Source organism: Lycium ferocissimum, chromosome 6 (genome assembly GCF_029784015.1).
Source record: "Lycium ferocissimum isolate CSIRO_LF1 chromosome 6, AGI_CSIRO_Lferr_CH_V1, whole genome shotgun sequence".
In the NCBI taxonomy this organism is placed as follows: domain Eukaryota; kingdom Viridiplantae; phylum Streptophyta; class Magnoliopsida; order Solanales; family Solanaceae; genus Lycium; species Lycium ferocissimum.
The window spans coordinates 70,501,191-70,524,824 of NC_081347.1; the positions used below are offsets into that span (position 1 = coordinate 70,501,191).

At 35.3% G+C, this 23,634-nt stretch overlaps 2 protein-coding genes and 1 non-coding gene across 3 annotated transcripts in view; 1 reads left to right on the forward strand and 2 right to left on the reverse strand.

Moving 5' to 3' along the window:
• Positions 1 to 688: 688 nt before the first annotated feature.
• The window catches only part of LOC132060269 (uncharacterized), a 26,411-nt gene continuing 3,465 nt past the window's right edge, over positions 689 to 23,634 (forward strand). Inside the window, exon 1 of the mRNA XM_059453225.1 lies at positions 689 to 1,438. Coding sequence (XP_059309208.1) covers positions 1,307 to 1,438 — 132 coding nt within the window. The 5' untranslated portion in view covers positions 689 to 1,306. The remainder of the gene's footprint in view (positions 1,439 to 23,634) is intronic.
• Positions 14,753 to 14,834, reverse strand: TRNAS-AGA (transfer RNA serine (anticodon AGA)). The gene has a single exon. It is a non-coding gene; the product is annotated as a tRNA-Ser (tRNA).
• LOC132060978 (FBD-associated F-box protein At5g56370-like) lies at positions 15,632 to 19,346 on the reverse strand. The gene is made up of 4 exons (XM_059453867.1): positions 18,555 to 19,346; positions 17,018 to 17,896; positions 16,737 to 16,922; positions 15,632 to 16,245 (listed from the first exon to the last, which is right to left on the reverse strand). The coding sequence occupies exons 1-4, from the start codon at positions 18,711 to 18,713 to the stop codon at positions 15,934 to 15,936; spliced, it is 1,536 nt and encodes a 511-aa protein (XP_059309850.1). The 5' UTR covers positions 18,714 to 19,346; the 3' UTR covers positions 15,632 to 15,933.

Genomic DNA, 23,634 nt, shown 5'->3' on the forward strand with positions numbered 1-23,634 from the left:
AGAAAGGTTGTTTTCGATAAACCCTCGATTCATTTATTCTAACCTCATTAGATCGTTTAATCTTAACCAACAAAGGTTTGTATAGAGTGGTAAGTAATCATCATAGATCTCGGGTTCGAGTCGTTCTATTAGGATACGCTTTACTCCCAATGTGAGGCTTTCAGAATCCGAATTTAATCGGCCTTAATATAGGCACCTCACAGTGGGTGAAAATATCAAAAAATAAAATGACTATTTAACCTTAGTGAGTTTATAATTAATGCGTATATTTTTGCATGAACACTTAGGACCCCTTTGGCCATGAGAATTTTTTCACTTTTTTCGAAAAATTATTTCACTTTACTTGAAAATCAACGTTTGGCCATAAAAATTCCAAATACAACTTCTGAGAAACACCTAAAATCTTATTTTCACTTTTTTTCCCACTTTTTTCACTTTCAATACATTCAAACAATTAAATATTCTTTGCAAAACTATAACCAAACATAACTCCATCTTCAACTCCAACTTCAAAATTCCAAATATAGTAAAAAATATTTGATTTTTATGGCCAAACGCTACTGATATATAGATAATTTTTTATTCCATTTTGGTACGTCAATTTCACTATTAGATTTTTTTTTTTTTTTTGAGGTAAAAGAAGGACATAAAAGGTGGTTAACGCAAATAAGGATTCTTCAAATTGTCATATCCATCATCTTTCATTTCAGTCTCTCACATTTTTCTTCCCCCACATAAAAGGAACTAACAAGCTTCAAATAAATAAATAAATAAATAAATCCACAAGATCACCAGATCTAGAAGCTTTTTTTTTTTTTAATTTTTATTTCTTATCTTTATTGATACTTAAAGGATGCATTTTACAATAATACTTCTACTTTTCTAGATATGGGTATTCATCAAAATGTGTAACTGAAACTGGTTTACGTTCTTTTTTATTAATTTATTTTTCTGGGCTAGTAATAAAGATACAATCTTTATTGTTAATATTAATTTTTGGAGATTGTTAGTTGATCAAAATATGTAGATTGAAACTGGGTTAGGTTCTTTTAATTATTTTTGGGTTTTATTTATTTGGGCTGGTAATAATTTGATCCACAGATAATTCTTTTTTGTTTTTTTGGTTTTATTTATCTGGCTGGTATTAAAGATACAATCTTTATTGAAATTCAGATCATTCTGTGTATTTTTTTTTTTAGATTGTTAGTTTGATCAAAATATGTAGATTGAAACTGGGTTGGGTTCATTTTTCTTTCTTTTTTCCTCAATTTTTTTTTTTGGCGGGAGAGATTTTGTTTGGTCAGTAATGATGACGTCATCATCACCGCCACCTTCGGGCGGTGGCAGCGACGGAGGAGGAGGAGGAGGGAATTATATAGAACACCAAGTTTCTAAATTTGATACCCTTCCTGGTGTAGCTATCAGATATGGTGTTGAGGTAATTTTTGTTATGTTAATACTTAAATTATTTGCATTCTTGTCGGATACTCCCTCCCTCCCAATTTAAGTGTGCTAGTTTGACTGAGCACAAAGTTTAAGAAGCATAGGGACGTTTTTGAATCTTGTGGTCTTAATTTATACTCTCTCCGTTCACTTTTACTTATCTACTTTTGACTTTTTACGCTGTTTAATAACTAATTAATGAAGTGCATATTTTATCATGATACTCATATTAATTGGGGTATAATTGTATTGAAATTGAAAAATGAATTGGAATGAGTAATTAATGCTAAGGGCAAAAAAGGAAAAATAAATTGTTTTTCTCTTGATATGCGAAAATGGACAGGTAAAAGTGAAAATCTATTTTTGGAATGGTGGACAAGTAAAAGTGAACGGAGGGAGTAAATGTGGTGCAATCCTTTAAATCTCATGGTCTTAAACTTGTCACGTAGAATATTGGAATTGGAAAACTAACTAAATATAGAAAATAGAGAAATAGACACTCTTTTTGAGACAGACCAAAAAGGAAAGTAATACACTTAAATTGGGACAGAGGGAGTACATTTCTTTTGAGCGGTGGGTCTATCAGAAACAGTCTCTCTACCCCCACAAAGGTAGGGGTAAGGTCTGCTTTCTGACCCCACTTGTGGGATTACACGGGTAACACTGGGTATGCTGTTTTTGTAATATTAAATATTTGCACAATACAAATAAAAAGTTGGTATGTTTTAAATATTCAATTTTTTAAATTAATGTTTCTCTGTTTTTATTTGTATTTGTAGTTAAAATGGAGTGACGTGGTCGGTTAGGATTGTTATAGCTAATCCCATCTTGTTTGGGATTGCGCTTAGTTGTTGTTGGATTTAATTATCTGTGTTTATGAGTGTTTCATGTGTACTGAGCTTTTACTTTTGTTTGATCATAGAAAGAATGTAGGAATTGGGTATTTCTGAAATTAACAAGCTTGATGTATTGTTTATAGGATCATACCAACAATGTTTACATAGCAGCAAAACTTATATCTCTTTACTCTAACAAACACCTCATTTCTTCAAGAAAAGTGTTTGATTTCATCACTTTTAAAGACCCTTTTCTTTGGAATTCAATCATCAAAGCTTATTTTTCCAATGGGTATTACAGAATCACTTGAGGGGTTGTAATGCCCGCCTAATCACAAATGGTTGTTTTGCTATTCTTTGAAGTTGGGTTGATTGAAAATGGAAAAAAGATTCATGGGTCGAGCTTAAAATTGAATCTTTTCATGATAATCCGCTGTTGGATCTTCCTTGGTTTGTCGTGTCTTGAAACTCGGGTTTATGGGGTATGCTTCTAATGTGTTTGATGAAATGCCCTGAGAGATGTGGTTTCTTGGACTGCTGGTAATAAAAGGGTATATAGAGATTGGGGAGAGTGGACAAGGGTTGGAGTATCTTTGTTTGATGTGTAAGAATGGTGAGGTGTGGTTAGGGTGAATTTCAAGCTTGTGGAAATTTGGGTGCATTGGTAGAAGGTAAGTGCTTACGGCAGCTGGCAATGAAATATGGTTTTGGTTGTTATCAAGTAATTCGGTCTTCATTTTGTCAATGTACTCAAAATGTGGTTCGGTTGATGAGAAGGATTTGTTTCTTGGACACCGCATTAATTGCGTTTATGCAAAATATGGGCGATATATGTTCTTGAAAATACGGGATGCGGGATATCCCCAGATGGGATGGTAATTAGTTGTGTGTTTTAGTTTAGGTAATGCAATGAATGTTTCTGGGCTAAGGCTTTCCATGGATTCATCTTGAGAAGAAAATCGATGTTGATGACATGGTCACTAATGCATTCTTGGCCATGTATTGTAAGCTTAGGCTCTTGAATTTGGCGTAAAGGATATTTAATGGAGGAAATGGATAAAGCACGGAGGATTGGAACACGATGGTGGTTGGCTATTTGAAGGCGGGATTAGAAAGTTCGAGTGCATTAATTTATTTAGGGAAATGAAATACTTGGGAATCGAATACGATATCAACGCTTGATATCGGTAATTTCTTTTTGCTCTGGTTGGAAGAGTTCCATTTAGGTCAATCTCTTCATTGTCATGTTAATAATAATCTTATGCGTGGAAATGTTCCTGCTGGCAATACTCTAATAGATATGTACGGAAGAAGCAAAAATCTAACTTTATCATGGAGAGTCTTTTGCGTGGAAATGTTTCTGCTGCCAATACTCTAATAGATATGTACGGAAGAAGCAAAAATCTAACTTTATCATGGAGAGTCTTTTGTATGACCGATAAGGATGTTGTTACGTGGAACACAATGATGACTTCCTATATTAGTTGTGGAAAAATTGCAGAGCCCTTTGGCCTTTTTGATGAAATGAGGGCAGAAAATTACAAGCCTAATGTTGCAACATTGGTGATTTTGCTCGTGCTTTCTTCTTCTCAAGTATCTTGCTTGGAGAAAGGAGAGAAAGTTCATGAATACGTTAAGGAAGTTGGGTTGGAAACAATACTTTGCTTCTCATGCGTTGGATCGATATGTACGCGAAATACGGACGGTAACAAAGTCAGAGAAATATTTGATTCAATTGAAAAGAAAGATCTTGTTTCTTGGAACGTACTGATCTCAGGCTACGCTATGTGTGGAGAAACAAATTATGCTATAGAAATGTTCAAAGAGATGGAACAGACTGAAATTAAGCCAAATGAACTGACTTTTCCTGCTGTTCTTTCAGCTTGTGTTCATGCAGGGTGGTTGAAGAAGGAAAGTCCATATTTAGCAGAACGAAAGACTACTCCTTGACGCCCACACTGAAGCACTATTCTTGTATGGCTGATCTTCTGGAGTTCTAGCTTCTAGGTCGTTTGGGTAATTTGGATAATGCTGAAGCTTTGGTTTTGTCCATGCCAATTGCTCCAGATGCAGCTATCTGGGGGTCTTTACTAACTTCTTCTAAAATTCACAGTCAAGTTGAGAAGGGTATAAGGTAAAACATGCCATTGAATCGACCCGAAAATGATGGGTACTATATAGCAATCTCAGACCTATATAGTTCTGTAGGAATGCTGGAAGAGGTAGAAATGGTGAGGAAAATAATGAAGGGACGCAAAGTGATGAAAGAAGTTGATTGGATTATAGTATAATTTACGCAGCTACTTACTGAGTGTCTTTAGCAACTCAAGTCATGTTATTAGTATCAATATGACGAAGACTTGGCGCTACTAAAGGTTTTACACTTGCAAAAGTATGGCCAATCTGGGGTTGACACGCTAATCTTCTATGAAAAGAATTATATATAACTACAGTAACATTTGTGATTGATATGAACCCAACAAGCACAAGGCCTTTCACTCGAAGTCAAGCAAGAGAACTTCAAGAGTTGCAAGCCTTGTTCATGAAAAAGGATGCCTTGGAGGAGATTGGAGAGAAGACTTCGCGGATTTACAACATTTGGGAGTTGGCATTGGAAGAGTTGCAAAGTGGCTAGAAGCGCAAAAGGGTTAAAAATGCAACTATAGGGCTAAGATTGCAATTGGAGGTCATACTTGTAAGTTATGGGGTTAGAATGGCAATTGGAGGTCATAATTGCAAGATATGAGGCTTTGGATGCAATTGAAGACCCATGGTATTTTTGCAAAAGAGCCACTTTAGGGCCTTTTGGTGTAATAGACATTAGTATAAATAGTTTTTTGTCATCCATTTGGAAGACTTAGCTTGGATATTGTGAGAATTTATATTTTGAGAGATTTAGTTATTAGATAGTTTGTTTGGTTGATTATTGACTAAGTGTAATTTCTTAGTTGTGCGTTGAATTACAAGTTCCATTGAATTCATATTAGGTTGCTCATTTGTGGAATTCATTTGAGTCCTTTTTTTGAATTCAAATTACTTAGGTTCTTAGGGTTGAATCAAAATTGGGAGGGATTGGGTTTGATATACCCAATTTTGCCCATAAATTTACTATCCTTTGGGTCTAGTATCTATCCTCTATCTCTTCTTTTCCAATTTTTCAAGTTCCTTTTATTTTCTTTTGTTGTTTTTGAATTCTTAGAGTTTCCTTAAGTTGAATCTTATCATTTGGTATCAGAGCATAGGCTAAGAGATTGTTCCCACAATTTCTAATCCTAGGTTCGAAAATCCGAAAATCCCAAAAAAAAAAAAATCAAAAATTATTTTGTGGTGTGATTTTGTTGTTTTTGGATTTAGATTTGAGTTTATTGAGGTGGAAAACATCTAAATCCGAAATTTGAAGTTATTTGGGTGGGTTTTGAAGTTTTCACCATTGAAGCTTCATCAAAGCTTGAAGAACTCAAAAGTGGGTTTAGTGATTGAGAGGCAATTAAAGCAAATTGAATATTGGGCTTTGTTCTCTAAGTGATAAGGAGCTTAGTTCTGAAATTTGGAGAGAAAATGAGTTGATTTGGTCCTAGATTGCATTTGGGTATTCTTAAGAACATTCATATCTTCATAGTGGAGAAGAAGACCAAAGAAGAGGGTTTGATCCAAAGGTTTTCCAAGGACAAGTGGAAAGTTGTTTGTTGGGCCAAAAAGGGCAAGTCCTAGGTTGTGTGGGACCCAAGACGTCATCCGATCCAAGAAAATTCGGTCCAAATTTTGAGGAACACGAGTTCGATTCGAAATCACTGAAGCCACTATACGGTCCCATACGGACCGTATAAATTTACGACCGTATAATTTGGTCGAAGTAAAATTTGAGGTCAAGAAGGTTACATTACGTAAGTGATTTACGGTGGAAAAATACGGACCGTAAAAATTGTACGACCAGTAAATTTTGGTTCGTAAATTAGGTACCGAGATTTTGAGTTTCATCACTCGTTCTACGGACACCTTTTACGGTCCGTGAATTATATACGGACCGTATAATTCTCACGATCCAATCCGTGAATTTGAGGTACATTTTCAATTCCAAATATTCATTTCATCTCAATTCGATTCTCAAAAACTTCTTGAAGCTTGATTGTAAGTGATTGTTTCCCTATTCCTTAAGTGGAACAAAAAAAAAAAAAAAAAAAAAAGTATAGAAACTTAAAAATTTTGGTTGTTTCAAATTGATACCTTAGATCACTCGGGGCTTCTGCCGCATTTTCAAGTTATCACCTACCCGGGCCCAAAAATTTTATTTATTTTTCGGTTTTAGCATTCCATTTTCTAGTGTCTCTTAACTAGTGGTCATTTAGTAGTTGTTCCTACTTGTGTCTACTAGTTCTTGTGTCAATATTTCTTTCGTGCTAATTTCTTTCAAGCTTTTCTTCGTTTTATTTCGTTGAAACTTTATTGGCTCTTGTCGTTTGCTTTTGAGTCGTCCGTCATTCATCTAAACAAAGAATCCATTCTACCACAAAGGATAAAACGTGTGAATTTGATTGGACGAGTGATTCATCAACAACCGAAAAGAGCACGGGTGTGGTAAGGTTGAGAGTTCAATACTGAGTGAAGTGAGGCTTTTATTACTAATCTTGTTTGCTAGTTTCGGGTCATCATGTCTAACCAAGGTGATAGAGCGCAAGAGGTAGTAGATATGTCATCCATAGCAAGTTCATTAGCTATGATCATGAATCAAATCTCGGAGCATGCAAATGGGTATGGAAGAGATGAGAGGAGAAATGAATGGGAAGTTGAAGGCTATGGATAAACGGATGGTGAGTGTTGAGAAAGTTCAAATGGAGGGTTCGAGTAGAATGGGCACTCCCCGTTCTAGGAATGAAGGTGATGGGGATAAAACACAGATACCACTCCAACCATTACTCCGGACAAGCACATGCCTTGTGTAATCCCAACGCCAACCACCTCCACCCAAAGAGCTCCACCACTGCATACAACCAACCTTCCATCCCAAAACTCCACATTCCAAAACACCAATCGACAAACCTATCCCCAAGTTTGCCAACACACCCCTAATGAGGCAATCCCTTAAGTAACCTTATAACAAACACCCCAAGCTCCACCCCAAGTCCAAACACAAGATCCCTTTCCTAACTAAAAGCAATACCAACGCCACTACCAATACCCCATGAATGAAGAGAAGTATGATGACTATCCACAAGGTAGGTGGTGGGATGATAGCCGACGAGGAGGGAGGCGTGGAGGAATGAATAAAGGGGAGGGGAGGAAGAGGAGGTTTTGAGAGGTTCCAGGCTTGACCACAGATTCAAGGTCATGTAGACTTAGGAAGGACCCCGAGGTTATGAGGACCGGGGAAGATGGCAAGATAATGAGCGAAATTTGAACACCATCAAGGTGAACCTTCCTACGTTCCAAGGAGGAAGCAATCGGAAGAATTCCTGAATGGAAATTGCAAAGTGAGCGCATCTTCCTCACGAACAATGTGTGCGCCTTGAAGGCAAAGTATGCCCTCACTCAATTTGAGGGGCACGCTTTCACTTGGTGGGAATCTAAGAAGTTACAAAGAGCTCAACAACACATCTATGATCTCCCAACTTGGCACGACTTGATTGAGCTCTACGGAGACAAGGTGGCTTCCATCCACATACCACCAAGATGCGCTCAAAAGGTTGTACATGTTGAAGCAAGGGGTTGAAAAGTGTGGAACGTACTTTGATGAGTTTGAGGACTTGCGGATGAAGTCCAAGATAGAAGAGCATGAAGAGTACACTATTATAAGGTTTGTAGCCAACTTGAATCGAGACATCTCTAAACCAATGAAGCTCAAAAACCTATAATAGTCTTGAAGAGGCATTCCATGATGCATCCAAGGTTGAGGCGGATCTAAAAGAAGAGAGGTCTTATAAGGACAAAAGCAAATCGTCTTCAACTTGGAACAAAGGCAAAGAAAAGTGGAAAACTTCCACTTGGGATAAGCCAAGAGCAACACTCAAGCACCTCAAGACAAATTCGATTACAAAGCCAAAGGTGATGACAAGGCTAAAGGAGGTAACAATTCTAACACCAACTATAATCGACCTTCTACCATCCAATGTTTTAAGTGTCAAGGGAGAGGGCACATTGCTAGTGAGTGTCCCAACCGGAGGACTATCACCATAGTGAGGGATGGGTATCGAACCGATGATGAACATGAGGGCGGGGATGGTTGTGAAGAAGAAGGGAGAAAGAAGTGAGTGTGAGGGTGATTCGATGAAGAGGTTGAGATAAGGTATGAAGAAGCCTTGAATCATGCTATTGTGGCTAGAAGAGCCATGGGTGCTTTAGCTAGGGAAGAGAGTGACCAAAGGAGAACTTATTTCATGCACGATGCAAAATTGTGGATAAGGTGTGCTCCTTAATCATTGATGGTGGAAGTTGTACGAATGCCGTTAGCCAATTCTTAGTTGAAAGTATGAAATTCCCCACCCGTAAGCACACTAATCCCTACAAACTCCAATGGTTTAATGAATGTGGCGAAATGAGGGTCAACAAGCAAGCCATTATCAAATTTAGCATTGGCAAGTACCAAGATGAGATTGTGTGATGTGGTGCCTATGCAAGCTTGCCATCTATTGCTTGGAAGACCTTGGCAATTTGATGTTGATGCCCAACATAGTGGGAGAACTAACAAGTATTCATTTGTGGTCAAGGGGAAGAAGTACATTCTTAATCCACTAACCCCTTACCAAGTGAGTGAGGATTATCGAGTGATGAGGGAGCTTCGGGAGAAGTATCAAAGGGAAGAAAAGGAGAAGAGTGAGAAGGAGACTTTGTTGGTCATAAATGGAGAAGGGACATCTCAAGATAGTTCCAAGAAATGCTTGTTGGCCAAACCAAGTAATTGCTTAAAAGGGGTTGACGAGAGACACTTCATGGTGTGTCTTGTCAACAAAGATCTTCTTCTAAATTCTAACCAAGCTACTAGCACTTTGCCTAGTAGTATGTCTTCTCTTTTGCAGGAATATGAAGCCTTGTTTCGGAGGAAATGCCCGATGGCTTACCTCCCTTGAGAGGTATTGAGCACCAAATCGAGTTTGTACCGGGTTCCCAATTCCCAACAAACCGGCTTATAGAGCAATCCGGAAGAAACAAAGGAATTGCAAAGGCAAGTGGATGAGCTTCTTAAAAGGGCCTAGTGAAGGAAAGTCTTAGCGGTGTGCTTGTTCCGGTGATTTTTGTTCCAAAGAAAGATGGCACTTGGAGGATGTGCATTGATTGTAGAGCGTCAACAAAATCACGGTAAAGTATCGCCATCCCATTCCTAGGCTTGATGATATGTTGGATGAGCTTTGTGGCTCAAGTGTGTTTTCAAAGATTGATCTTAGAAGTGGCTATCACCAAATTCGAATGAGCCCCGGTGATGAGTGGAAAACGGCCTTCAAAACCAATTTTGGACTCTATGAGTGGCTTGTCATGCCATTCGGACTAACCAATGCACCTAGCACATTTATGAGGTTGATGAACCATGTCTTGAAACACTTTATCAACAAGTTTGTGGTTGTTTATTTTGACGATATCCTTGTGTATAGCAAATCAATTGAAGAGCATGTAGGCCATTTGAGGCAAGTATTTGATGTCTTGTTGCGTGAGAGGTTGTTTGCTAACATCAAGAAATGTGCTTTTGTGTTGATAAAGTAGTGTTCTTGGGTTTTGTGGTGAGTGCAAATGGTGTGGAGGTTGACAAAGAAAAGTGGAGTCTATTAGAACTTGGCCAACTCCTAAAAATGCAACCGATGTGAGGAGTTTCCATGGGTTGGCAAGTTTCTATAGAAGGTTTGTAAAGGGGTTTAGTACAATTGCCTCTCCCTTGACCGAATTGATCAAGAAAGATGTTCCTTTTGTTTGGGGAGATGAGCAAGAGAAGGCGTTTCAAGAATTGAAATCCATGTTGAGTTCGTCACCATTGTTGCAATTACCCAATTTTGAGAAAACTTTTGAAGTTGAGTGTGATGCTTCCGGGTTGGCATAGGTGGAGTGTTGATGCAAAGGCAAGCCATTGGCTTACTTTAGTGAAAAGCTAAAAGGGCGTCATTGAACTACTCTACTTATGACAAGGAGTTGTATGCACTTGTAAGGGTCTTGACCCATTGGCAACATTATTTGTGGCATAAGGAGTTTGTGATACGATCGGATCACGAATCCTTGAAACATTTGAAGAGCCAATCCAAGCTTAACAAGAGACATGCGAAATGGGTAGAATTGATTGAAGCTTTCCCTTATGTGATCCATTACAAAAGGGGAAGAAGGACAATGTCGTGGCGGATGCATTATCTAGAAGGTATGTCTTGCTAAACACTATGACTTCTAGAATGATGGGATTTGAAAGCCTTAAAAGGATTCTATTCTCAAGATCCCGACTTTAAGGAGATTTGTGAGGAGTTGACCCAAGGGAGGAGGGTTGATAGGTTCCAACTTTTTGATGGGTTCCTATTCAAGGATGGTAGGGTTTGTGTCCCAATGAGCTCATGGAGAGAGTTGTTCGTCAGAAGCACATAGTGGTGGAATGATGGGCCATTTTGGAGTGGCCAAGACATTTGACATTTTGGGAGAGCAATTCTCGGCCCAAGATGCGACATGATGTTGAAAAGCTATGTGGTCAATGTTTGGAATGCAAGCAAGCCAAGTCTAAAACTCGTCCCCAAGGTATGTATACTCCCCTTCCCACTCCTAATGGTCCTTGGATGTACATTTCTATGGATTTTGTGTTGGGTCTTCCAAGAACCAAAGGGGTCATGATAGCATTTTTGTTGTGGTAGATAGGTTCTCAAAAATGTCTCATTTTATACCATGCCATAAATGTGATGATGCATCTCATGTAGCATCCTTGTTTATGAATCATGTCCTTAAGTTACATGGAGTTCCCCGCACTATTGTTAGTGATAGGGATTCCAAGTTTCTTAGTCACTTTTGGAAGAGTCTTTGGGTACACTTGGCACCAAGCTCATGTTTTCTACTTCTTGCCACCCTCAAACGGATGGTCAAACCGAAGTAGTGAATAGGACTCAGGAGTATGCTTAGAAGTATGATTAGGAAAATCCACCTTCTTGGGAGGACCGTTTACCTTTGATTGAGTTTGCTTACAATCGGTCCCTCCATTCCTCTATTGGCATGACTCCATTTGAAGTATGTTATGGCTTTAATCCTTTGATTCCTTTAACCTTAACCCCTTTGGCTAGTGATGTTGTTGTGAGTTTAGATGCAAAGCAAAGGCGGCCGAAATGATGAAAATCCATGCCAAGGTAAAGGATAGCATTGACAAGGTCAACACCAAGGTAGCCAAGAGACAAAATCATGGGAGAGAAAGGTGGATTTCCAACCCGATGATTGGGTTTGGGTTCACTTCGAAAAGAAAGGTTCCACAAATGCGAAGAGGAAAATTGAGTCCGAGGAGATGGACCATTCAAAGTGCTTGAAAAGATCAATGACAATGCCTACAAGATCGACTTGCAAGTGAGTATAATGTTCATAATGTTTTCAATGTGAGTGATCTTTCCTCTTGTGTTGTAGGTATGCCCTTAGATTCGAGGACGAATCTTCTCGAAGGAGGATGATATAACCCAACAAGCACGGGCCTTTCACTCGAAGTCAAGCGAGAGAACTTCAAGAAGTTGCAAGCCTTGTTCATGAAAAAGGATGCCTTGGAGGAGATTGGAGAAGAGGCGGATTTACAACATTTGGGAGTTGGCATTGGAAGAGTTGCAAAGTGGCTAGAAGCGCAAAAGGGTTAAAAATGCAACTATAGGGCTAAGATTGCAATTGGAGGTCATACTTGTAAGTTATGGGGTTAGAATGGCAATTGGAGGTCATAATTGCAAGATATGAGGCTTTGGATGCAATTGAAGACCCGTGTGGGTATTTTTGCAAAAAAGAGCCTTTTTGCCTTTTGGTGTAATAGACATTAGTATAAATAGTTTTTGTCATCCATTTGGAAGACTTAGCTTGGATATTGTGAGAATTTATATTTTGAGAGATTTAGTTATTAGATAGTTTGTTTGGTTGATTATTGACTAAGTGTAATTTCTTGGTTGTGCATTGAATTGCAAGTTCCATTGAATTCATATTAGGTTGCTCATTTGTGGAATTCATTTGAAGTCCTTTTTTTGAATTCAAATTACTTAGGATTCTTAGGGTTGAATCAAATTGGGAGGGATTGGGTTTGATATACCCAATTTTGCCCATAGATTTATTATCCTTTTGGGTCTAAAGTATCTATCCTTCTATCTCTTCTTTTCCAATTTTTCAAGTTCCTTTTATTTTCTTTTGTTGTTTTTGAATTCTTAGAGTTTCCTTAAGTTGAATCTTATCAGTGATGAACTACAAAACCAAATCTCTCGACCTTAAAATCTTCAAAAGTTACAAAATATGGAGAAAATTCCTTTCCTTTTACTTCCTAACATTTAAGTACCAAAAGGAACTAAATCACACATCTCCTATTTCGTCAAAAGAGCACTGTGGCACACTATTACCTACTTGATACTAGTATAATTTAAGGAAATTAATCCAATAAATATCACAATTTAAACTCAAACATAAATAATCATGTACATTCAGGACAAATTATCATTTATCCTCTGTAAAGAATTAAATACAATAATCCAAGCTTTTTTCATCATAAAATCTTTCTTAATTATTAATTGGCTTTTCGGAAGAAACTTGGAGTAAATGACTGCAAATAATTACTTAAGACAGAGTAGATTAAATAACAAGAACTTGAAGTCAAATATACGCTTCCAAATTTTCATATACTTCTAATTTTTCTGATCCCAAATTCCCAATATGCATTACAGCATTAGACTCTTAAATGTGCATTTTACTAGTACTGTACAACTAAACATGAACAAAAACAAAACCAACAGATGAAAGAATTGGCTAAAAATCAAAGAATCAATAAAAACCACTGTAGAAACAACCGGACTGCATTTTCTTGCAGTTCGTCGAATTCAACATTTTGCAGTGCCGGTGGATCCTCGATTAATATTACTTTCTTAATTTCTTCAGGCGGCTCGATTACTGAGTAGATTCTTTCATTTTCTTTTTTCTTTGCAATTAGCATATCCTATAAGCCAACAAAAAAAAAAAAAAAAAAGAAGGTTAAAATTACGTACTAACTACTACAAAGGAAAAAATAATAAAATAATACTTACCTTTTGAAATCGTGCCATTATCGTCAAACAATTATTATTCTTGAACATGAGACTGCGGATCGATTCCATTCTTGAGTCACAATTGCAAAACTAATAAGTAAATGGTTCAATAATAAAATTTTAAAAAAAACTTCAAAAGTGGAAATGGCGGCAAACGATCTTACCTAATTTTCTGTTATGCAATCTGAGTTAAATTAGTCTTAAATGTGGTTTATATACACTTGGACGACAGTTAATAAAAGATATGCATAATACATAAAATAGACCCTCAAACTTGGTCTTATTTTTTAAGTATACCCTCCAACTTTGGGTGTGCACAAGTAAGCACCTCAACTTGTCTCCATTTTTTCAGTTGAACATTTTAACTTACAAAATGATCATCTAGACACCTTCAAAATTATGTATCACATCAATGTCACGTCAACATTTGTGTTTATATGTTCAACTTTTTACAAGTTGAGGTGCTTACTTGTGCACACTCAAAGTTGGAGGGCATACTTAAAAAATGTGGCCAAGTTTGAGGGTTTGTTTGTGTATTATGCCTAAAAGATTTGATACAATATAGACTTTAAACCTTAATTAATTATAAGGATAATTTTGAGGAAAAAAAATTCCCTCTAATTTCAATATAAATGACTTTTTTGGCAACCAAAACAAAAAGGAAATTTTTACTTGTTGTAGCTTCTTTTAAGACCTAATTATTAAGAATAACTACCCTTTCATTTAATTATAATTAGTAACTACAGTGATTTTGTAAATTACCATTTGTAGCTACACCCAAACACATATGTTTGAGTGGCTGAAGTGGTATTGGGCGAGGCTCTCCTCCTGCCCGCCCAAGTTCGAACCCCCGCAACAACATTTATTTTCTTACACATACATTCAATACACAGTTCGTTCAAATACATATACACGATTTTGAATGTATATGTCAACAGCCCAGTGGCTCAAATACATGTGTATTTGACGCAAATACACGTGAAAATACATAGCTTATACGTGTATGTTTGCTACGCCCTCTAAATTAGAAAAGGTAGCTATGGCTGGTAAGTTTCACCTTTAAGGTAGTTATTTCTGTAAGTTTGCCCAAAAAAAAAGGATAACTTACAGAAATGACTAAAAATTAGGGGCCATTAACATTCCGTAGCTACAATTTTGGTATTTCACGTTTATCTGAAGTATTTGACACATATGTATAAAAATGCACATATATGTATTCAGCCATTATACAACTGTATATAACTCATTCAAAGTGTGAAAAATATGCAAGAAAAATAATGTGGTCGGCAGGGTTCGAACCTGTGCCGGCAGAGCCCACATGATTTCTAGTCCTGCCCGATAACCACTCCAGCACGACCGCTTGATGTTGTATCATGTAGCTAAGGAATGAAAATGTAGCCACAAAATTTAATTGTTACAAATAGTCCATAAATAGCTCTTAGAGTTAGCTATGACAGGTAGTTATTCCAAAAAAATGGTGTTTTTAACTTGCGGGGACGGGTGACGCGATTCCCGAGGCAATCCAGTGAGTACCGGAGAAGAAAAGATAATTTTCTTAAGTTGATGAAATGGAAAGAATTGATCAAAGTCAATATAAAAGGTTAACAAAGTCGGTTTTAGAGTTTGGACAGTTCAGTTAGATCCGGAACGAGAATTTTGGTTGGATGATTGGGATGAATTCCGAGGGGCTCCAATGTGTTTTGGACTTTTGGTTGAGAAACTAGTTAAAGTAATGAATTAGAGTACGACCAAGGTCAACATTAGGTCAAGACGACCCGGATTGGTGTCTTGAGTGCGCCGAACAGGATCTTAGCGCGTGTTATGACTGAAATGCATATTTCGTTTGTGTCCGAAGGGTTCTGGATGAGTTTCGGGTGTTTAGTCGAAGTTTGGGAGACACCAGAAAAATCTGGTGTGGGGAATTTCCGTTAAGACAGGGTATATTTTAAAACTTTAATGACGAGAGGGATATTTTTTACTCAAATTTGTAACGAATGATATATTTAACTCTTTTCCCAAAGTAGAAGGGTATTTTTGACCCTTTCCCTAAAAAAAGAAAAACGATACATGAAGTCCCTTCTCAAAAGAAAGGGTAAACCTTCTTAGGAAAGGAAACGAAAAATAAAAAAGAAAACAAGAAAAAACCTTGAAATGTCTTTCGGTCTGCAATGAGCTCGATGCTACAGTACCCCATTCTAAGCACAAAAGAATGCAGCCCAAGCAGACAATCATCTTCATTATAGCATGAAAGTTGAAACTGCTACAAAATTTTAATTTGAAAATCGTGTATAGTAACAAATAATTAGTACTCCCATTAACTCTACAAATTAACCTACAATAAGTAAGTACTTGCATAAACTCTACATATTAACCTACAATAAATAAGTGCTTGAATAAACTCTACATATTAACATACCGCTGATGACTACAAAGAACTAATATAGTATCTGCAAAGAAAGTTATTGGAAAATCACCACAGCTTTCCTAGAGATAGCTTCTCCACATAATTGTCTTTGGATCGAGTTCTGTCTTCTTTCATCAAACGTAAAAAACATGTTCTCCCAGTGGCCAAACCCAGAATAACATCTAAAGCGTTGGCTGAGAAACATTCGCTCAAGTACCATGGCACTTCTCATAATGTATAAAGCAAATTCAATCTCTTCACTTATCCCATGAAATCCACAAAAAGCCACTTCTTTTAGCTCAGTGTGACATGTAGGCGATATAAGAAGAGGCCCTCCTCTTCCTGCACTCCATCTTATCATTGTTAACTGAGATAACAACAGGAATCATGAGATCAAACATATTGTTAAATGAATACAACGACGACTGATGTAGTTAAACTAATCCATCTAGTAAGAAAAAGGAATGAAAGTCTAAGGGAGAGGAGAAATAGAAAGAAAGTGGGATTTCAATATCAAAGTAATTCGTCCTGAATACGTTATAAGTAGTTCTTACAACTATGAAACCTCTATCTCCAACTAAAAGGATAAGAATTTATATCTGACTAATAGATTAGAATAAAAAGTATCAAGTGATAATTCTCATGATCCACACCACATCTAAATATGGTGAACCAAAAATTTCTCGATATCATATATCAAGATCGTCACTCGTTGTTACTATTCATTCATTACTTTTTGAAACAAAATGTGTGACTAATCCTTACCAGTCACGTTGTCGACTAATCCTAATGTCTAAAAAAACCAAATAGGTCTACCATCTCCAGAGGACAAAAGAATAGATGAAAAATGTTACTCACATCTAAACTCAAACGTTGAAGAAAAGGACAAGCGCGCAAGAGAGGGGAAAATTTGAGTATGTCATAGTCGTTAGTGTCCACAAGTACCAAATGTAACTGCCTAAGGTTTTTGAAAATCTCTATCTCTCTTGGAAAGAAATTTATAAGGTTTTTGAAAATCTCCATCTCTCTTGGAAAGAAATATACCTGAAAAGAAGAACATAAAAAGAATAATTCAAGTTATTATGGTCTTCAGAAAGACATATACATGAAGAAATTTGAAATCAGGCACTTTCACATACCTCGGAAGGACCGATTCTGACTCTTAAAGATTTAATCTGAGCAGGTAAATCTCTTGCAAAATCACCAAATATGTATGGCATTGACTCGGATTGTCGAAGATCAATCATTACATATTCCAATTCGGGAACAAAGGAGAAATAAAATCTGACTTTTCTATAAGAGGAACACTCAAACGTACGGAGATTTCGAGCCCGAAGATCAATTTCTTCTACTCCATTACAAGTGAAAAAGATAAAAGATGTTATTCTACCAGAGACACATCTTAAAAGGAAGTGTACAAAATTTAATTCGTAACTGCTCAAGGTTCGAACAAGAGGATAAAATACCTCGAGTTGTCCGCTTCTTAAGAAAACATACTCCAAGCTAATGGTTCGGAGGAAGTTGACTTTGGAACTTGGTTGCACAACGCAACAGGTCAAAAACAAATGTTTCAATGAGGATGCTTGAGAGAGAAGCTCAAAAGAAAATCCACACATCGGAGAAGTTTTGTTTTGAGGACGAAAGTTAAGAGATAATCTTTCAACACCTACTCTTGAAATGGAACACATCAATTGGTCAAATGCAGTAGAAAACTTTCTCCCATAGCAAAAGGCCATCTCAATATGAGCCACTCTACGACCTGAATAAAGTTGTAATAATTGATTTACTCCTTTCAAGAATTTTTGTTGATAGTCAGGGCAACAACTGTGATCATCAGAGTCAATCCCGGACATGTCAAGGCATTTGAATTTTAACATAGGCATAGAAGCAAAGAGATGTTTCCACCTTCTAGATAAAATGCTCGTCCTAGCAGCATCATGTATCGGCAGATATGCCAGCATGGAAGGCAAAAGATCATCTGGGAGCTGACTGAAGTAATCCTCCTTTGCATCATAAACCTAATTGCATTACAAGCACCAACAGAGAAAACCTTTAAGAAGAAAAATTGTATAACATTCTTTTGGTTCCCTACGTACAAACTCTAATAAAATGTCTATGCTCCCTCTTCCTAATCTATTTTCCTGCCAAGTTTTGATTTCATTTTTGCTTTTATTTTGTTTTTGATTTGGAATAAGCTTTTAAAATAAGAAGCCGATAATCTAATTCATTACAAAAACAGAGAAAAGGAAAAAAAGGAAAGCCCTCTATTCATTTATTTTATTCACTTACTAAAATAGCATAAGTAAATTAAGTATAATAAATCAGATTCCAAGATTACTATGACTCTTTGTTGAATTATTTGAAACTTCTCTTAGGACTTGACAACCTAAGTATCATCTTGAGCAAGTGCTTGTCCCGTACAATCTCGATCGTGGAATCTTATCATATTATGATCAGAAGCTGAGCGGGATTTGAAGTATAAGGTTTCTGAATCCTAATCTTTTTAAGTTACTGAGTTCTACACTAATAATACGTACACATATTCTACGGATTTTAAAGCCAAATTTGGACCAAAATATTAAGCCAAACCCATAACCAACACTCTAGCTCGGCCCCTATAATATAATTCAGGGGCATAAGACACCATCAAATTAAAAAATAAGATTTTGCACCTACCTGATCAATGGAATCTTTCTCTTTTAATTGTTCCATTAAAGCTTGTCTTTTCTTCAAAACCACATAATAATTTAACCCAATAGCAATTGCTCCCAATGTCAGCACCGGCAAAACCAGTAGTCCTGTTGATAACAGGGAAACATGCATGAATAAACACATGATAATGAATTAACATTACATATTTAATGGAAGAAAAATTTACCAGGAAAGTCTCCATCAGCAGACACCATATTATTATTATTATTATCTGTACAATTGTATAACTAGCACAAGGCCTTAAAAGCAATAGCCAGTAAGGAATCCATCTACAAAAGATATACTACTAGTTTTTTGATATATATATATATATATATATATAGAAGACGTAATGTAATAATAGTCTCATGGTACTATGCATGCGTTCGGCAAACCAAGGCCGATTAAGAAAGGGTTTTTTTTCTACTTTTTGATCTCTTGATTATTGATATTGATTTTCACCCTCCAACTTTGCTTTAAAATCAAACTTCCCCCTCAACTTTAAACAATAGACATTCTCCCCCCTTTATCCTATGCAATATCTATTTTACCCTTGTTATTTTCAATCCTCCATTTATGTAATATATTTTATACTATATATAATTTTTATTTTTTAACCTAAGTATTTATTGATTTTGATTTAAGTTCATTAACAATGTAAGCAGAATAATACTTTTATGAATTGTCACAAATATAATGCTATTTTTTATGAAGCATTAAGTATGTCTATATGTATGTACATGCATGTGTGTATTTAAGTTGCACTTCTCTCTTATCTCTCTATTGTCTATATATTAAAACAAGTATCAGTTGTCATTAATAGAATATTTCTTAAATTATAATTTAAAACTCATTTACAATGTAAATAAATATTTTTTTAAAATTTGTTTCTATTTTTATTACCTTTTTCTTGTATTACCTTCATTGAAATATATTTATAAAGCTATTATTACCTATTATTTTTACTTGTACAAATAGATGTTAGAGTTACTATTCAAAAATTAATAATTTAATCAACTAATTTATTTCATTATAAAACATCATTAATATACTCAATTAGTATTTCTCATTTATTTTTTCGCCAAGAAGATAATAGTTATTTTTTATAGAAAATTTGTTAGATAGATTAAAAAAATAAAAAAATATTATGATTTAAAGAAGTAAAAAAGAAGACAAAAGTTGATAATATAAGGGTAAAATAGGATTGAACAGATTCAATTAGGAAAAAGGGGGGGAAATGTCTACTGTTCAAAGTTGAGGGGGGAGTTTGATTTTTAAAGCAAAGTTGTAGGGTGAAAATTTACCCTAAAGTTGATATATTTGAGGGAAAAGGTGTAAATATACCCCCTCTTGGTGAAGAGTGTGCAAATTGTCTTCTCACTTGTGTTAAAGGTGTACAAAATTAAATAAATACTCATAATAACTAAGAGCCTGTTTGGATGGGCTTAAAAAAAATAATTTTTCAACTTATAAGCTGTTTTAGATAAGCTAAGCCAAACGGGCCCAATTAATTTTTTTGGCTTATTTAAGTACAAAATGGCTTTAATTTGCCTTACCAGACACTCAAGCTAAAAATGTTTTATAAAGAATTTATAAAACAATCCAATCCAAGCTTTAACATTTAACTTATGTACACCGCGTAATTTTCGCCGAAGGTGGCTCCGCCCAAGCCCCCTCTACTTTGCGATTTAGAATAGATATATTTTTCGTTAAAAAGTGATGCATATATATACCTTTGTCGTTACATAAACTACGCATATGTATTTAATATTTTTAATTAAAATAAAAGTTATTGTAGTGATATAGTTGCACCTACTCACATATAATGATATGAATTTGTATTGCCTTGTTTAATTCAAAGATTAACAGAGAGTTCAAACTCTTCGAGAAAAAAAGTTCAAATTTATCCTAACGATAGGACAATATTAGAACAAGTGTCTAATGAATTGCCAAGTTGCGGAATCTATATGTAATATAAAAGCAAAAAAAGAGGATGCGTAAGACGCGCACCTCTCTAAGTGCCTAAAATCACATTTATCTTTTCTCCTTTTTTGGCATTTTCTCTAATTATAAAATAAAAATCTCTAATTATATCTTAATTATTGCTCAATCATGGACAACAGAAAAGGCAGAAACAAAATATTTCTTCAACTCTCTAATTAACTATGCTAAAATCCCAACTGTTTGTCACGTTCTTAATCCTATTAATTACTCTCATTCTTTACTCCCAATCTATTTCTTATGAATTTAATATATCGTGAATGTGGTATTTCAATTACATATTCATAATGATCGTGTACGTGGGGTTTTGGTTACTAAAATCTTTGAAGAAATCAAATTTACTGTGTCCTCTTTTAAGTCTATATAAAGGTTTTTACATTATCATTCATCAATTAACAAATAATGGCTAAAGGTGTAGTTGAAAAAATTGGAGTTCTTTTTATCAGAAATAAGGCTTGATAAAAAAAAAAAAAAAGTTTTGCAATGTTCGATGAAATGGAGTACATGAGATGAAGCAAGAGTGCAGGGTTTGTGAGGGTTACATAGGTGTCGATTTAATACGTATAGGAATTTGGGCAAAAGAGTCGAGGAAGGGTCGTTAGTTTGATTTTATTTACGTCTTTATAATTGAAGAAAAAATTACTCAAGAAAGAGTGGAGTCTCCAAGAGAGTGAAAATAAAGAATCAAAATCAGAGTTGCTGAAGAACAAAAATAAAGGAACAAATATGAGAAAAGTAAACAATGTGAGATCGGAATTAAGCAGGAGGCATCAGAAGACGTTTCTAACAAGACCAACAATCAAGAACGAATAGTATGTATTGAGGGGGACAAAGTCCTTCCCCACTATCAAAGTTTGTTCTTTCTTCGCAAAGTAACGATTTATTTTTTATAATTAATATTTTAAAAATTGTAAGTGCACTAGGATTTCATGCTGAACAAGATTTCTTTTATTATTGTTGCTTAATTTGCTCGTACAAATATTACATTTAAACGATCATTTGATTTCGTAAGTTACAATTTACTTTCAAGTTGCTAAAGAAAGACAAAGAAAAAAGAAACTAAAGAAAACAAGAGAAACAAGGAAAAAGAGAAAAGGATTACTATAGTACTAGAAACTATTATTAAAGAGGGAAAAATGAAAAGAAAAAAGAAAAAAATGATAATAAAAAAAAAAGGTGAAGAAAAGAGGAATAGCCAAAGGTGCAGATTCATTTGTTTTGTATTTTTTTGTTTTGTATTTCACATATCTTCTTTGTGTTTCTTTTCAAATTATGAGAAATGTCGGAAATCATTTTAGAAAATAAAATGTAAATATAAATATATTAAATATATTTTAGTCAAAGACAAATAATAAGAAATTCATTTTTTTTTTTTTTTTTTAAAGAACAAGCTGATTGATAAGAAATGATCAAGTTTACATAACAAGATTTTACCATATATAGTACTTGTAATTATGGTGCTTGAAGGATTGAAATTAATATCATGGAAAAAATAAATTTTAAAATTAATCAAATTTAAAGAACTAATTTTTGACACATTTATAAAAGATTTAGTTTATCTTTTCTATTTGGAAAAATCTTTTTTATCTCAAGATTTTTGAGTGAAGGTCATATCGCGAACTTACTATTGTTTTTATAGTCGCGGCCATACATGCATGATGTTTTACTAGGGATCATACAAAGGCACGTCAGCTGTTTTATTTCTAACAACCGAAGTACTCTAATTCATTGCTAAAAAGCAACATTAATCAAATATTAACGCAATAGGCTATGGTATTTTCATCGTAGTTGTAGTATAACCCTTCGAGTTAAGATTGACTTTAAGAGATAATTTCTCTATACTACACTTGAATACAAATATGAGGGGTCTATTTGGTTGAGAAACAAGTTATCCCAAGATTATTTATCTTGGAATTAGTTATCCCATCCTCCCACGGAAATAAAATAACACGACAATTCCGAGATGATTAATCCCGGGATTAGTTATACCACGAGTTTTTCCCCGACATGAGATAGACTCATCTAATTTAATCCCAAAATTATTTATCACTTATCCCTCCAAACGAGCCCCGAGTATTTAGAAGGTCTGTGAAGTAGAAAATACAATTCGTTTGAAGAATTATGTCTGAAGTAAATTCTATTTGACATGGTTTATGGATTTGTTCTAGTATTAATATGGAGGAATCTTGACTAAAACCAGCATACATCACTTTCAAGAGATGTACAAGAAATTCCAGCAAACACTAGTGTCTTTTTTTTTTTTTCCTTCCTGTTGTATAGACATTTGCAACGTCAAGAATACAAAATTCACTAATCTATGTTTTACAGAATTTAACAAATTTGTGGAAATGCAGTTTAGCTGGTGCTAATAGTGCATGCTAGCCATTTTTCGGTTACATAGTTGAAAAATGAAAATAATCATTGTCCTGTGGAATTCCATGATAATATTCTAGAGTTTCACAAATTGAAACTAAAACGGTTATTTTTCAATTACACGAGTTGAAAAGTAGCTATTTGTGTAAATTTTAACCCGAAGGTTTCTTTCTTCAACTCCAATCCCCCTGTGCCTACAGGGGGGTCAAAAACTCCGGAAAGTTTGGGTCCATATGGGTCCGCTTCTCTACCTCCTCTCAACTTAAATACGAACATTCAAAACGAGCACCCACATATCACACGTTTCCTTACCGTTGAACCAAAGCTCTGGTTGCCGCTCAGAGGCATTTGCCTTCTAAGAAAACATCTAACTATCTAACACAGTCTTAACTATCTAACACAGTTTCCTTTCCTAAAAAGCATACACTACAAGAAGTACCACAAAGCTGTAATATTTATTGTAGTCTGAGAAAAATGTCACACAGAAAAATGTCTCTCCAAAAATATAATTATATGTTGCCCAGGCAGGTGTTTCCATATACAACCACAAAGTACCATATTATTTTCCCATTTGTTTGATCATTTAGAATTGAACAGGAGTTATCAACTCATACAATAATCAAAAGTTAATAACTAACAAACCTATGATGTAATATTACTTTCAAGTCAAGTACTGTAGACTTAACTGCCC